The sequence below is a fragment of the Marmota marmota genome, unplaced genomic scaffold, assembly GCF_001458135.2.
Source record: "Marmota marmota marmota unplaced genomic scaffold, marMar, whole genome shotgun sequence".
Taxonomy (NCBI): domain Eukaryota; kingdom Metazoa; phylum Chordata; class Mammalia; order Rodentia; family Sciuridae; genus Marmota; species Marmota marmota.
This window is the reverse complement of record NW_025999896.1, coordinates 1,891,475-1,904,176: the sequence shown is the minus strand read 5'-3', so window position 1 is coordinate 1,904,176 and position 12,702 is coordinate 1,891,475. Positions and strand designations below refer to the sequence as shown.

The 12,702-nt window shown below is 44.6% G+C and overlaps 1 protein-coding gene across 1 annotated transcript; it reads left to right on the top strand.

Annotated features, from left to right (window-relative positions):
• Nucleotides 1–308: 308 nt before the first annotated feature.
• Nucleotides 309–11,750, top strand: Ccdc42 (coiled-coil domain containing 42). Its single transcript, XM_048797924.1, has 4 exons — nt 309–416; nt 2,271–2,468; nt 7,783–7,941; nt 11,364–11,750. Exons 1-4 carry the CDS (start codon nt 327–329, stop codon nt 11,439–11,441), a joined length of 525 nt encoding a protein of 174 aa, XP_048653881.1. The 5' UTR covers nt 309–326; the 3' UTR covers nt 11,442–11,750.
• The last annotated feature ends 952 nt before the right edge of the window (nt 11,751–12,702 follow it).

Sequence of the window (12,702 nt, the reverse complement as noted above, 5' to 3'; positions counted from 1 at the left end):
GATACAGGACAGGAGAGGGAGCCATCTGGGGCTCAGGGAGAGCAGGTAGACATCCCTCCATTTTGGAAGTGTGGGGAGGAGGCGGCTAAAATTGAGGGTCCTGGCTAGTGGTTCTGGTCTTTTTCTCTGGGGAGAATAGAAAAGATCTAAGTCTTGGAGTGAGCAGTGTCCTGGAATGCTCTAATTTGAGCCAGGAACAGGGTGCAAAGTGGGAGGCCATCTATGAACCCTCCTGGGTCTGGGGGATAGAGACTCTGGAGCAGGGGAAGCTGCCATCCTCCTGACCTCTCTCTGCTCCTACACTCCCAAAGACATTTAAGCGCAGAATGGAAACCCTCAACCTGCGCTGGGAGGAATTGGAAGTCAAGGAAGAACAGCTGAAGGCCCACATCCAGAAATTTGAGCAGTTCATCCAGGTATGAAGGGGCAAATTGTTCTTCTTGCTTTTGAGGGTCACTCAGGGTTAAAAGCATCTTCAGTGCTGTTAACAATGCCTGGTGCTTCCCAGGCATCCTGAAGTCTCCACCTGTGGTGTTGTTTCTAATTTCCTATTTACCTGTCAGTCTCTGACCCCTTTAGATGGCTGTTTCCTATTTTCTTACCAGTTCCTGGGATGTATAGTTTATCCAGTGAATGAACGGTTGAATGGGTAGGTGGATGGATGTGACCCTACCAGGGATAAGCACTTGGGGATACAGTAATGGATGGGCAAAGGTTTTAGTCTCCTCACTCACCATTCTTTTTCATCTTTGTCCTTATACCAAAGGTACAAGTGAGGGACTGTTAGAGGACCATGCCACAGAGACCATTCCAAGACAATCCCCCTCTCTTTGTCTTTAGAGGGGTTATTTAATCATCTTAAAATCCAGATTTATCCAGATCTGCCAGCACTTATGGATTCTTGAAGGTCCTTGTCTAGCTGCAGGGGGTCCAATTGCTATATCTGCCTCAGAGGAGCCCTGCTCTTAAGCCACACTCTATGTCTAACCAGAAGTCAGTGGGCTGGGCACATTCCCCTGGGGTCTTGTTCATTTTACCTGCCAGAGAAAAGCTGATGGAGTGGTTGGGGTGGCGGGAGATTTGGGAGTGAGGGGTTCTCCAAATGACTTTAGGAAAGTCCTCAGTTTGGGAATCCCATAGAGCTTGCTACAAACACAGAACTCTTTGCTTGCAGCAGGTCTGAGGTTGGGCCCAGGTATCTATAGTTTTTAAAAAGCTCCCAAGTGATTTTGTTGCACAGGTATATTTGAAAGCCACTCATTTAGAGCTGCTCGTGCCTCTTCCTGTGCTAGGGGGAGAGCACAAATTCTCCACACATCTTCCTCCATGTTCTCCAAATGCCACCACCACACATGCCCATCCATGTGCAATCTCAGGAGCTCCCAAGAAGAGAAAGGAGCCACACAAGTACAGTGCATAGGGTGGGCTTGACCCTAATCTTGTGAGAGGGCTTTACAGAAGGAAAAAGGCAGGGTTTAGACTGCTTAATGTAACTGAGCCTCATTCTTTCTTTCTGGGCTTGGAATGTCCTGACTATCTCCTGGAAGCAATGCCAGGCTGAGCTCCTAGACACACTTTCTGGAATGTCCTTATCTTACCGGGCCCTCTGGACTAAGCACACAGTTCCTATCTCATCTTCATATAGTTTGATCAATGTGGCCCCCAGCTTTTGCAAGGAAGAGGGGGCTTACTGTTTTGCATTTCTACAGTTGGAGAAATTGAGGCACCGAGGACCAAATCATGAGAAAATTTGGGCCTCCCAACCCTGACCCAGCCATCTGCCCCAGGATAAATGATCACCATTAGAAACAGAAACAATAGAAGCTTTGTCAGAAGGGTTCCTGCTCCCACTTCTGGATTTTCTCAGCCTCTCTCAGGGTTGGGTTTTCTCCAGACACTGAGCCCCGATGTAATTTGGTTGTTTCCTGAACCCTGGTTTCTCCTGGATTCTGCCATCCACTCTTTGAAATCCAGAGCCCACAGAAGCAGAATAGTTTCCCGTCTGCTCCCCCCAAGGTCACCTCTTGACTCTGAACTAAGCTGCTGTCCTCTGAGCCTTACCTTGATCCACAGGAATCTCTGAGCTTCAATCAGTAGCATCAAATAACCAAAAACTCACTTCAGATAACCCCAGAAATCCTTTTCCTTGGCACCTGCTCTCCCACATGGTGACCCAGACAAAGCAGGGCTGAGGGCAGCCCAGGCAGGCTGGGGGGTCCCAGGGAGGAGAGGACAAGCCTGCCTAACCTACCCTGGCTCCCTTGTCCCAGGAAAATGACCAGAAACGGATCCGGGCCCTGAAGAAAGCCAACAAGGAGCGGGAACTCAAAAGGCAGCGCCTACGGGAACTGGCTAAGGCCAAGCAGGAGATGGCGGCCTTGCGGCTAGAGCACCAGCGGCTGAGTGTCAAGCTGCAGAACTACTCCATCTTCAACAAGTACCTGGAAAAGGTGGTGGAGAACTCCGAGGTGGGTCCCAGGGACAGGGGGCAGGCCCACCTCAGCACCCCTCTCCTTCTCTGGGATGCTGGGTTACAGGGTGGAGTTCAGCTGCAGTAGGCTGAGGCTTAGGGAGCCTCTGGGGCCCCAGCGGCTCTGCAGGGATGGTCACCCTGGTCTGAGGAGATGCAACAGCCCTTAAGGGCAGCTGGCAAAGCCCCCTGCTGAGGCTGGATGTGTTTGTCAAAGGGTGGGAGCCAGGTGGTTTGTGTGTTCATGTGCCTGACAGTCATGTCAATGTCTCTGGGTCTGTTGCATGTTTATGCCTACATCTGTGGCTGCGGCTGTGGCTGTCTGAAAGTAGGTGTGTATGTGTATTTGTGTTGGGAGGACAGGCTTTTGGAGCACTAAGTTTTGCCCTCATCAACACGTGGCAAGCATCTATCCCTACTTCCGCCTCCTCCCCAGTGTCTTTTGTTTACTTGGGAGGAAAGTGGGGAAAGGAAGGGAGAGAAACTAGAAAAGCATCCAACCTATGTAGGACACTGCTGGTTTGATGCTCTGCAAGCGTGGCCTTAGGTCAGTCATAGCCCTGAGGGGAAAGCAAGCTGTTCACCCTTTCACAGAAAATGTAGGCTCAGAGAGGTTGAGTAAACTACTTAGTGCCTCATGGCTTGTAAATGGGCCCCACAATGCCTTAAGCAACCGCTCTCCAGCAGTCCCTGTGGCCAGAGGTCAGGGATCTTCTTAGCCCTTGTCCCACTGTAACCCTTGGAGCATTTGACACTGTTATTCCTCTTCTGTGAAACAGATTTTCCCTTGACTCTGTAACATTCCCTTTCTTCTACCTCTGGCCCCTTGCCTCAGGCTCCTCTGAGAGGTCCTCTTTCTAGAAAGGAAGATAGAAGGAAAATGTTCCAGGGTGTCCATCTCAGAAGCCCTTCTTCTTCTCCTCCTTCTTCTCCCACTCCCCCTTCCCCTCTACCTCCCCCCCTCCCTCCTTCTCCTTCTATTACCAGGGATTGAACCCAAGGATGCTTTACCACTGAGCCACATCCCCAGCCCTTTTTTTATATTTTATTTAGAGACAGGGTCTCACTGAGTTGCTTACTGCCTCACTAGGTTGCTGAGGCTAGCTTTGGACTTGCAATCCTCCTTTCTCAGCCTCCAGAGCCACTGGGATTATAGGCATGAATCATCATGTCCGGCCTCACTTTTCTTCTTGAGAAATCCCTGCAGCTTCCCAGCAATACCCCCCATCAATGATTGCCCCCTCCCCCCATGGATCCAGCAACAGGGTGCAGCCAGGAACCCTCTCAAGGGGTGTGGATGAATTTCTGTAAAGGGCCTACGAGAAAAAAGACACACAGCTTTTTAAAGTTCTTGCAATAATAAATTAGGTTAGAAACACTAACCTAATTTATTTATGTGTGAGTCCCAAATCTGTCTTATTTCCTCTATTCTATTATCTAGTGTAAGATAAAATGCTGACTTCACAATTGAGGGTTTTCTGGGGGTGGGGGGGGGTAGTAAGGAAAGAATACCATATTAAAACAACAGGTAAATTGTGAATTACTTCTCCAAATCAGACTGGTAAAATGGCCGTCTTAGAACGGAGCAAACTGGCTAGATCAGCCCCCTGTACCTAACTCACTCTTCCTGTCCACAACTCACTCTTCCTGTCATCCCCAGGCCCTACTGCTGCTGCGTTGGCAGCTGGACCCAGGTCTGGCCCTTGACTCCTCCCTTTTTCAGCCATCAATCAGCTGATCTGGTCAGTTCTGCCTCCTAAGCATTTCTGGAATTCAGCCCCTGCCCCTTCCTCATCCAGGCTGCCTGTCTGGAGTTCACCTCTGTGTCACTTCTGGCCATCCTGTTTGGCATTCTACTGCCAATCTCATCTCTCTCCCTTCCTTTGTTTTGTTCAGAATATTTTAAGCATTCTGGGAAGTATAGAGAGCCCCAGCACTCAGCACACAGTGTTGTTCAATCTTCATAGTTTCTATGGGTTCCCGATTCTTTTTCCTTAAATAAAAACACTACTCATAATTAAAACAGCTTTTGTTTTCTTCCAAATCTCCTCAGGGGTAACCAGTATCCTGATGTTTACATTTCTCATTTTCATGCCTGTTTTTACTATTTCGTAACATATCACCCGTCCATAAAACTGGAGGAGTGTATTGTGCGTATCTTGGGGACTTTTGTTACTTGCTATTTTCAATCAGAGTTTTAATATTTTCTTATTTTTAATTGGCACATAATAATCGTACATATTAATGGAGTACAGTGTGACATTCATAATGATCATTATGACATTCATAATTCATCACATCAAACATTGGTCATTTCTTTGTATTATAAATATTCAAAATCCTCCATAATGAGTCTGAGGGTGTAGCTAAGTGGGTAGAGGGCTTCAAATGTGGGTTTAATCCCCAGTGCCAAAAAGAAAAAAGTTGGTAGAGTACTTGCCTACCATGCAGGAAGCCATGGATTTGATCCCCATCACTGCAAAACAATGCCTCTCAACTAGCTATTTTGAAATACACAATTACTGTCAATCATAATTGTCTGCTATGCTATAGAACATTAGAAATTATTCTTTCAATCAATTATATTTTTTAAGAACAATTTTATTATGGAAAATTTCAAGCACATACAAAGGAGAAAGAACAGTCGATGGAATGCCTGTTACTCATCACCTCATTCCAGCAATTACTGTAGACACATCCCCCTCACCTTCCCACCCTCACCATTTTGAAGCAAATGATATTTTTTCATCCATAAGTATTTCAGTATGGATCTGAAAGATGAAGGCTCTTTTTAACATACAGATGCACCACAATACCATTGTCACACCTTGTAAATATTTGATAATTATTCCTTAATATCAAATATTCATCTAACCAATGTTATCATTCCCCACTTATTGCAGTAATATTTTCTGTAGTTTGTCCAAACCAGTCCCAACTAGTTTCCCCACGCTGTGTATGTTTCTTAAGTGTTGTAGACATTGTGTTGAGCAGAAGAAGTCAGACACAAAAGAGGGTATTCTGTTTCTTTTCACTGATATGTTTTAATACAGGTAAAATTAGTCTTAATTGATCAAAATACTGGTTTCCTTAGTTGTGGGATACAGACACTATCCAAGAGGGGCAAAATTATTTTAATACCTCTTCTTCATTTATTACCTGGAATAGCACCTTTATGAAGGATTTCATAAAGAAAATCTTTCCTTGGTCAACTACTTGATTACTGTGTGGATCTTAAAGAAAAAGCTTGTTAAATACTTGACTCTTTACAGTGGTTTAGAATAATGAATTGGTTTTCCAGCATTCTCCAAAAATAACCTGTAATGTTTTTAGTATCGTTATGAACTTAACAATTTTTAAAATATGAGTATGTTTCAATCCTTTGCTCTTATTCTTCCTGATGTTCAAACTGTCCCTCTTGGGACTGTGGGAGCCTCTTTAAGTTGGCGCCTGAGTCCTTTTGACATCAAAATAAGAATTTGTGAGCCCTTCCTAGGAGATCCGATGTAGTCTGTTCATTTTAACTGCTGAAAGCTGTTTTATGGTGTGCTGAGTAAACTTTGGGAAATGCAGAAAATGAAGTTCTTTTTGCTTCTTAAAGATCCTTCAGTGACAAAGTTCACATTTCTTCCCTGGGGTTTATTAGGCATTTCTTTGTTATTTGGAACTTCTCCAGGTTCATCTGTCTCTCCCCCCACCTGGAGCTCAGGTCATTCATATTAAACTACATGGAGCATCCTAAACATGACAAACACAAACCATTCGTCTTTACCCTCTACCTGTAACTATGCTTCATCTCCCCCCACACACACCCCTTGCTTTTACCTAGCTATCTTTTATTAGTACTTCCAGTCTCATTTGAGCCATTTTTTCTCCCAGGAACCCTTTTCTGGCTGTTCCCACTCTTTCCAATGCTGGGTGATTCTTCCCCAAAGGGGCATATTTGAGAAAAGGCCAGCAGGGCAGTTCCCAAGACTCCAGTCTATCACTGGAAATGTCATGATATGGAGAAAGTGCTGGGGAGTGTCCTCTGGGTAGCTGGAAGGCACACATTGATAAGCCTGGGGGGAGGGGGGTGAATTAGCATCCCAGAACTGGGGCTCACTTTGACTTCTAAAAGGGTGCTTTGCATGGCTTTTGTTCAACTGGATGGAAGTTTGAAGGTTAGAGCTGGAGCAGTATAGCCACCCTGCAGGAAACAAGCTGGGCTTGGTAGACCACCTTCTCCACTGGACTTCCACTCTACTACTTCTCGCACACCAAATTTGTTGAAGGAATACCAGGAAGCACCAAGCTTGATGTTATTGCCCCAGGCTCTGCACAGCCCCATGCCCAGTCCTAGCTAGGGCTTATCACTCTGTGTTGTAACTGACTGTTTACTGTCTGTCCTCCCTCTAACCCTGAAGCTTTAAGCCTCAGAAAAAACAGGGACTGACTTTCTTATCTCCTGCTATGTCCCTAGCATTGAGCACAGCTCCTGGCGTATAAGTGGATCTTGGTACATTCTTGTTAAATAGGATAATCATTGCCTTGGGAAATATCTCAAAATATCTTCTATGCACAACTCTCAACTCTGTGTCTAGAATCACCTGTGAGATCTTTTGCAACATTCAAATGATAGGGACCATCTCTGGAAGTAGAACTTGACAGGTGTCCTTTTCAAAGCTCCCTAGATGATTCTAACATAGATCTAAGATTGAGAACCCCAACCCATTTGTGCTTCCTGGCAATATATGGATCATGGCCCATATAAACCCAGGAGAATCAGGAGGTAGGACAGTAACATCTGCACATCTCCTGCCTTGGCCAGGCCAGCCTACCCTGGTGTCCATGAGTTCAGGTGTTCAGGTTGGGGTTTGGCAGAGCTGCCATGGCTGCATCTGCCCCCGGACAGTGCAGTGACCCAAACCCTGGCCTCAGTTTGAGGAGATCCACGAGGTGATCGGACGCTACAAGACGTTGGTGAGCATGCATCATGATCTCATGCAGTCAGCGCAGGAGAGCCAGGAGCAGATAGAGCGAGCCAAGGCGCGACTGGCTCGCTACATGGAGGAAAAGGACAACGAGATTCTCCAGCACAACAATGAGCTGGCGCGGCTGCAGATGCGCTTTGACCGTGCCCGCAGCGATGTCATCATCTGGGTGAGGCACCTCAGCTGTGGTGGGCAAGGTAGGGGGCTCCAGGGCTTTGCGTAGGTGAGGCTTGCGCATGTGCACCCCCCCATACACACCACACACACACACACACACACACACACATGACACATAGATGCGAGTCCTGTGCTCACATCCCATCCTGGTCCCCTCCCCAGGAATCTCGCTGGGCACACATCCAGAATACGGCAGCCAAGAAGACTCTCTTGCTCGGTACCATTAAGATGGCAACGCTGAACCTGTTCCAGATCGTGAGCAAGCAGCTAAAGGAGACAGCCCAAGTGTCCATGGAGGACACGCACAAACAGCTGGACATGGTAGGAGGAAGATGCAGGCACTGGGGTCAGCTGGATGTGGGCCAAGGGGCTTCTCAAGTGAATGGTTGAGTGGAGGAATGAACCAGGCACAGGATTGGCTCTCAGATGTCAACAGCATCAGAATCACCTGGTGGGGAGCGGGCAGGGAGAGGGGTATCCTTGGGCCCTGCCCCACAATCTCTAACTCCATAGGTCTGAGATAAGAACCCAATTTCCCAAGTGATGCTGCTGCTCCTGGTGCCATACTTTGAGAACCACTACGTTCATACTAAGACCCTTTTTGGCCTCAAAGCACGTGGCCAGAGCAGGGATCTACTATTGATTCATTAGTCATGTGACTGCCTTATTAAATTCTAGTGAGAGACCATGGCTTGGTAAAGGCCAATGTTTGAACCCCACTCTGTTAAAAAGGGAAACTGGCAAGTTTAGAGAAGTATTCAAGTCACTTTACTATCTGTCTGAGGTGTTCTTAGAAGCAATAGAAAGAAAATTGAAAAGGAGATAGATTTTTTTTATTGTATGACTCAAAAGTTTTGTTGTTTTTTTTTCATGGTATGGGGGATTGAACCTCAGGGCCTTGTGCATGCCAGGCAAGTACTCCACCAACTGAGCTATATCCCCAGTCCCTCAAAAGATTTTTTTAATGCCATTCATGTTCCTGTGCCACTTAAAATCACAACCAGAATTACACATATCCGGCTTTGGGGGAAATTCTGTACCAGCAGATGTATCAGTGATGCTTCTTCTGGCATGCAGAGAACCAGGACTAAGCCACTGTGTGTTCCTTTGGCAAAAGCCCTTAGCTCTGCTGTGACATATACTACAAATCACTTGAGGACTGAGATTTGTGGTTGTTTCCTGCTGTATCCACCAGTGCCTTGAAAAATGCCTGGCACATAGTAGGCACTCAATACCTACTTGGTAAATGAATGTGAAATACAAGCTATAAAATCAACTGACTGAGAGGCATTTTATTTTTTTAAAAAAAAGGTAAAACTTTTGAAATATACATCTATATCTATATATGAAAGATTTCCCCACTGATCAGCTAACAAGGATTTTCCCAAGACAATACTCAGCCTGTGTTTTAAGGCATATTACAATAGAGTTATTTTACCGTTCAAAGAAGTGTATTTGCAAGGAAGTTTGTTCTAGAAACAGCAATATTCAGATTTTTTGGTATCAAGATATCTTTACACTCTGAAAATACCAACCCCCAAGATAGCTTTCCTTTCTGTGGGTTGTATCTATCGATATTTACCAAATTAGAAATTGAAACAAAAATGTCAAAATATTTGTGTGAGAATAATGATAAAAGAATAATGAGAATAATGATAAAAGGCATGCTAACAGAAACAGCATTTTTTATTTTTAAAAAAATTTTTAGGTATTTTGTGAGAAGAATGGCATTATTGGACATTGGCAAAACTCCTTACTGGATAGTTGATTTTCTATTTTGATTTTCTCAATTTTGATCTAGGAAATCTCAACCTTGATTTATTTTAAGAGGAGTATTGCCCAAAGGTTATTTTAAAATATTCCATGTGTATAGGTTATACTCCTGTTGACAGAGATATCACATGACCAAGTAGCCTGGGAAATTAAAAAGAAAAAAAAAAAAAAAAGCACCCGGGAAAATGTAAGTTAAAATCAGAAGTTAAATATAGAAAGAGAAAAACAGAATCTAGTGAATTCTTGGATTCAAGGACCTTCAATAGGGACAATAGTTGACTCTGAGCTTCCTAGTAACCAGATGAAAAACAACACGTAGTTCTTGTGCCAAAAGAAGAAAACATGAGGTTGCATGCAGAGTTCTAACTGAAATTTCTCAATGAAACTTCAGAGACACTCAGTGACTAATGTTTTCAACAACATTCTGACAACAGACTCGGGCACAGACTTGGTAAGACAGTTGCTTACACAGAGCGAAGATCGTGGTACACACTACAATTAGGAAAAGGCCAGGATGATCTACATTCAATATATTGTGTTATGAAAGGTCTAGAATTTTCCTTGAATGAGACTGAACTACATGGAGCAGCAATTTTCCAAACTGTGCTTGGCAAATCCTAGAATCTTAGAGATATTGTTTCCCATGAGGGAATAAAAGGGCCCCATGGACTAATACATCTAGAAACACTAAGTTTTTAAACAAAGTTGATTTCTTTGCTAATGTTCCTTGCTTTGAGATTCTCAAACAAATGATGTTTCTAAAACTGACTTAGCCACCCTTTTTGGAGTATGTGACCACTTATTACAAGAACATAGTTTAAGAAATACTGAATTTGGCCATGCATGGTGGCACATGCCTCTAATCCCAGTGACTCTGGAGGCTGAGGCAGGAGGATCAGAAGTTCAAGGTTGGCCTCAACAACTTAGTGAGGCCCTAAGCAATTTAGCAAACCCTATCTCAAAATAAAAAAGAAAAAGGGCTGGGAATGTAGTTCAGTGGTAAAGTGCCCCTGGGTTCCAAGACAAATGCTGCATTTCTTTGGGAAATTGCTTTAATTCATTGGCTCTTTATTTCCTCATTGAAAAATAGGAATTCTATCAATAATAGAAATATCAGTGGCTAACAGGGGTTTGGAGCTTTGGATAAAGTCTGTGTAGTGTCATTGTTTTAAAACTGAGATCCTAGAGGCCATCCAAATTTTTCTCCTTCTTTCTTTTCTTTTTTTTGTACCAGAGATTGATCCCAAGGGCACTTAACCACTGAGCCATATCCCCAGCCCTTTTATTTTCTGAGACAGAGTTTCGCTAAGTTGCTTAGGGCCTGGTTAAATTGCTGGGGCTGGCTTGAACCTGGATACTCCTGCCTCAGCCTCCTGAAGCTGCTAGGGTATGCACCATCTTGCCTAGCTCCCTCTTGCCTTTTTAAAGACAAAGAAACTGAGTTCCAGAAAGATGAAGTGATTTCCCCAGAGCTGCCGCATCAGGAGCTGGGTCTTCTGACCTCAGAAGCAGCACTGTATCAAGGTGACTACAAGCACTTTCAAACAGAAGTTAGTGAATAGAGCTTAAACTTTTCTTGATGACTCAAGATGATCATAATGAGCATCAGGTTTGGGTTCCAAGGCCTCAAGGACTCTGAAGTTGTGGAGAACATCTGCCCTGGCACTAACCAGGCCCTTCCAGCTAAATGCTTTTATTCTGTAGCCCATTTGTGAACCTGTCTCTTTCTCCCCCCTTCTGTTCTTCATGCCATCACTATTGCCTGTCCCTAGGAGGTCCCCCCAGCTCCTTTCCTACATATGGCTTCTAATCTACTAAACCTCATGTTCAGGTTCACCTAGAAAAACTGACAAATGAGGTATCATGATTGCCTTGGGAAAATGATGTACTTCAAGAAGATATGTACTGTCTTGGGATGGGGGAGGACTCTGGTTGGGTGGGGTTAATCACTGATGCCCTTACTGTGTCAGATCCAACAGTTTATCCAAGACCTGTCGGACATCTGGGCAGAGGTGAAGAGGAAGGAACAGCAGCAAATCCGGGTGTAAGGGGGCAGCATGGTTCCAGCATGTTCTGAGACAGATATTGTGAAAAAGCAAGTTCCTGCTGAGCTTGCAGTCCAGCCAGCCCACATCGTCTTCTGAGGACCCTTGTGACTTTCTGTTTGTGAACACCTTGCCATTTTCCCCCAGGGTCTCAGTCCATCCAAGTCCTGAAAATATTAAATGTTGTTAGAAGTTTGTTCTGAAGTTCTCTCTCTTTTGGCAGTTTGTTCATAGGAAAAGAGGGAGGGGAGGACCCCACAAGCGCTTCCTCTCAAGCTAGTCACTTAAGTTGCTGGGGAGCTAGAAACCATGTCTTGGGTCTGGTGGCTCCTGGGCTTTGGAATTTACACATATAAGAGTTCAGGTGGGTTGCAGATAGCAGGATGAGAACAGGGGACCCTTATCTCCTCGACCACCTCAAAAATTAAAAACAAAAGAAAGAAATTGGTGTTGAAAATGCATAGGCCCAGAGTGTTTCAAATTCCAGAGTTTTTCAGATTTTGTAATAGTGTCATATACATAATGAGATGTCTTAGGCATGGGATCCAACTCTAAACATGAAATTCATTTATATTTTACATGCACTTTGTACACACAGGCTGAAGATAATTTTATGTAATATTTTAAATAATTTTGTGTGACCCCCATCACATGAGGACAGGTGTGTAATTTTCCACTTATGTCAGCTTCAATAAGTGCTGGATTTGGGAGCATTTTAGATTTCACATTTTCAGTTAGGGACATTCAGCCTGTATATAGATAGAGATGTCATATAAGCATGGGATAAGTATATCTCATGGTGTACACAAACAGGCATTGTTACAGGGACTTGACTTTGGGCAGTTACGGGCACTGGTCAAGAAGTGTCTATAAGGGGCTGCTATCTTCACATCTGATACTGGTGCTTGAAGTTCACAAGGGAGCTCGTTGGGATACAAACATGGAGGTAGAGTGGGGGGAGATGGAGAATAAGTCAGAATCCATACACACAAGCCAGAATCCCTTAAGACAGTCAGAAACCCATGTCAGTTCTTGTTGTTTCTGAACTGGATGGTATGGATGTTCTGCAGAAGCCAGGGTCATTCATCAGAGAGCTAAACACACATATCTGACTAAGGGGCTGAAAGAGGAACCATCAAGAAGATGCAGCAGTGGCAGACTGGCCACCAACTCACAACATCCAGGCAAGCTGGCACAGTAGCGACAAGACGTGTGAGCTACAACATGGCGCCACTTCCCTTTGACCCTCCCACAGGAAGCTCTC

Coding starts and splice junctions, on each gene's coding strand:
- Ccdc42 (XM_048797924.1), top strand. CDS start 327: ATGGAAACCCTCAACCTGCGCTGGGAGGAATTGGAAGTCAAGGAAGAA. Junction 2,469..7,782: donor AGGTGGTGGAGAACTCCGAG/GTGGGTCCCAGG, acceptor TCCCCTCCCCAG/GAATCTCGCTGGGCACACAT. Junction 7,942..11,363: donor CGCACAAACAGCTGGACATG/GTAGGAGGAAGA, acceptor TTACTGTGTCAG/ATCCAACAGTTTATCCAAGA.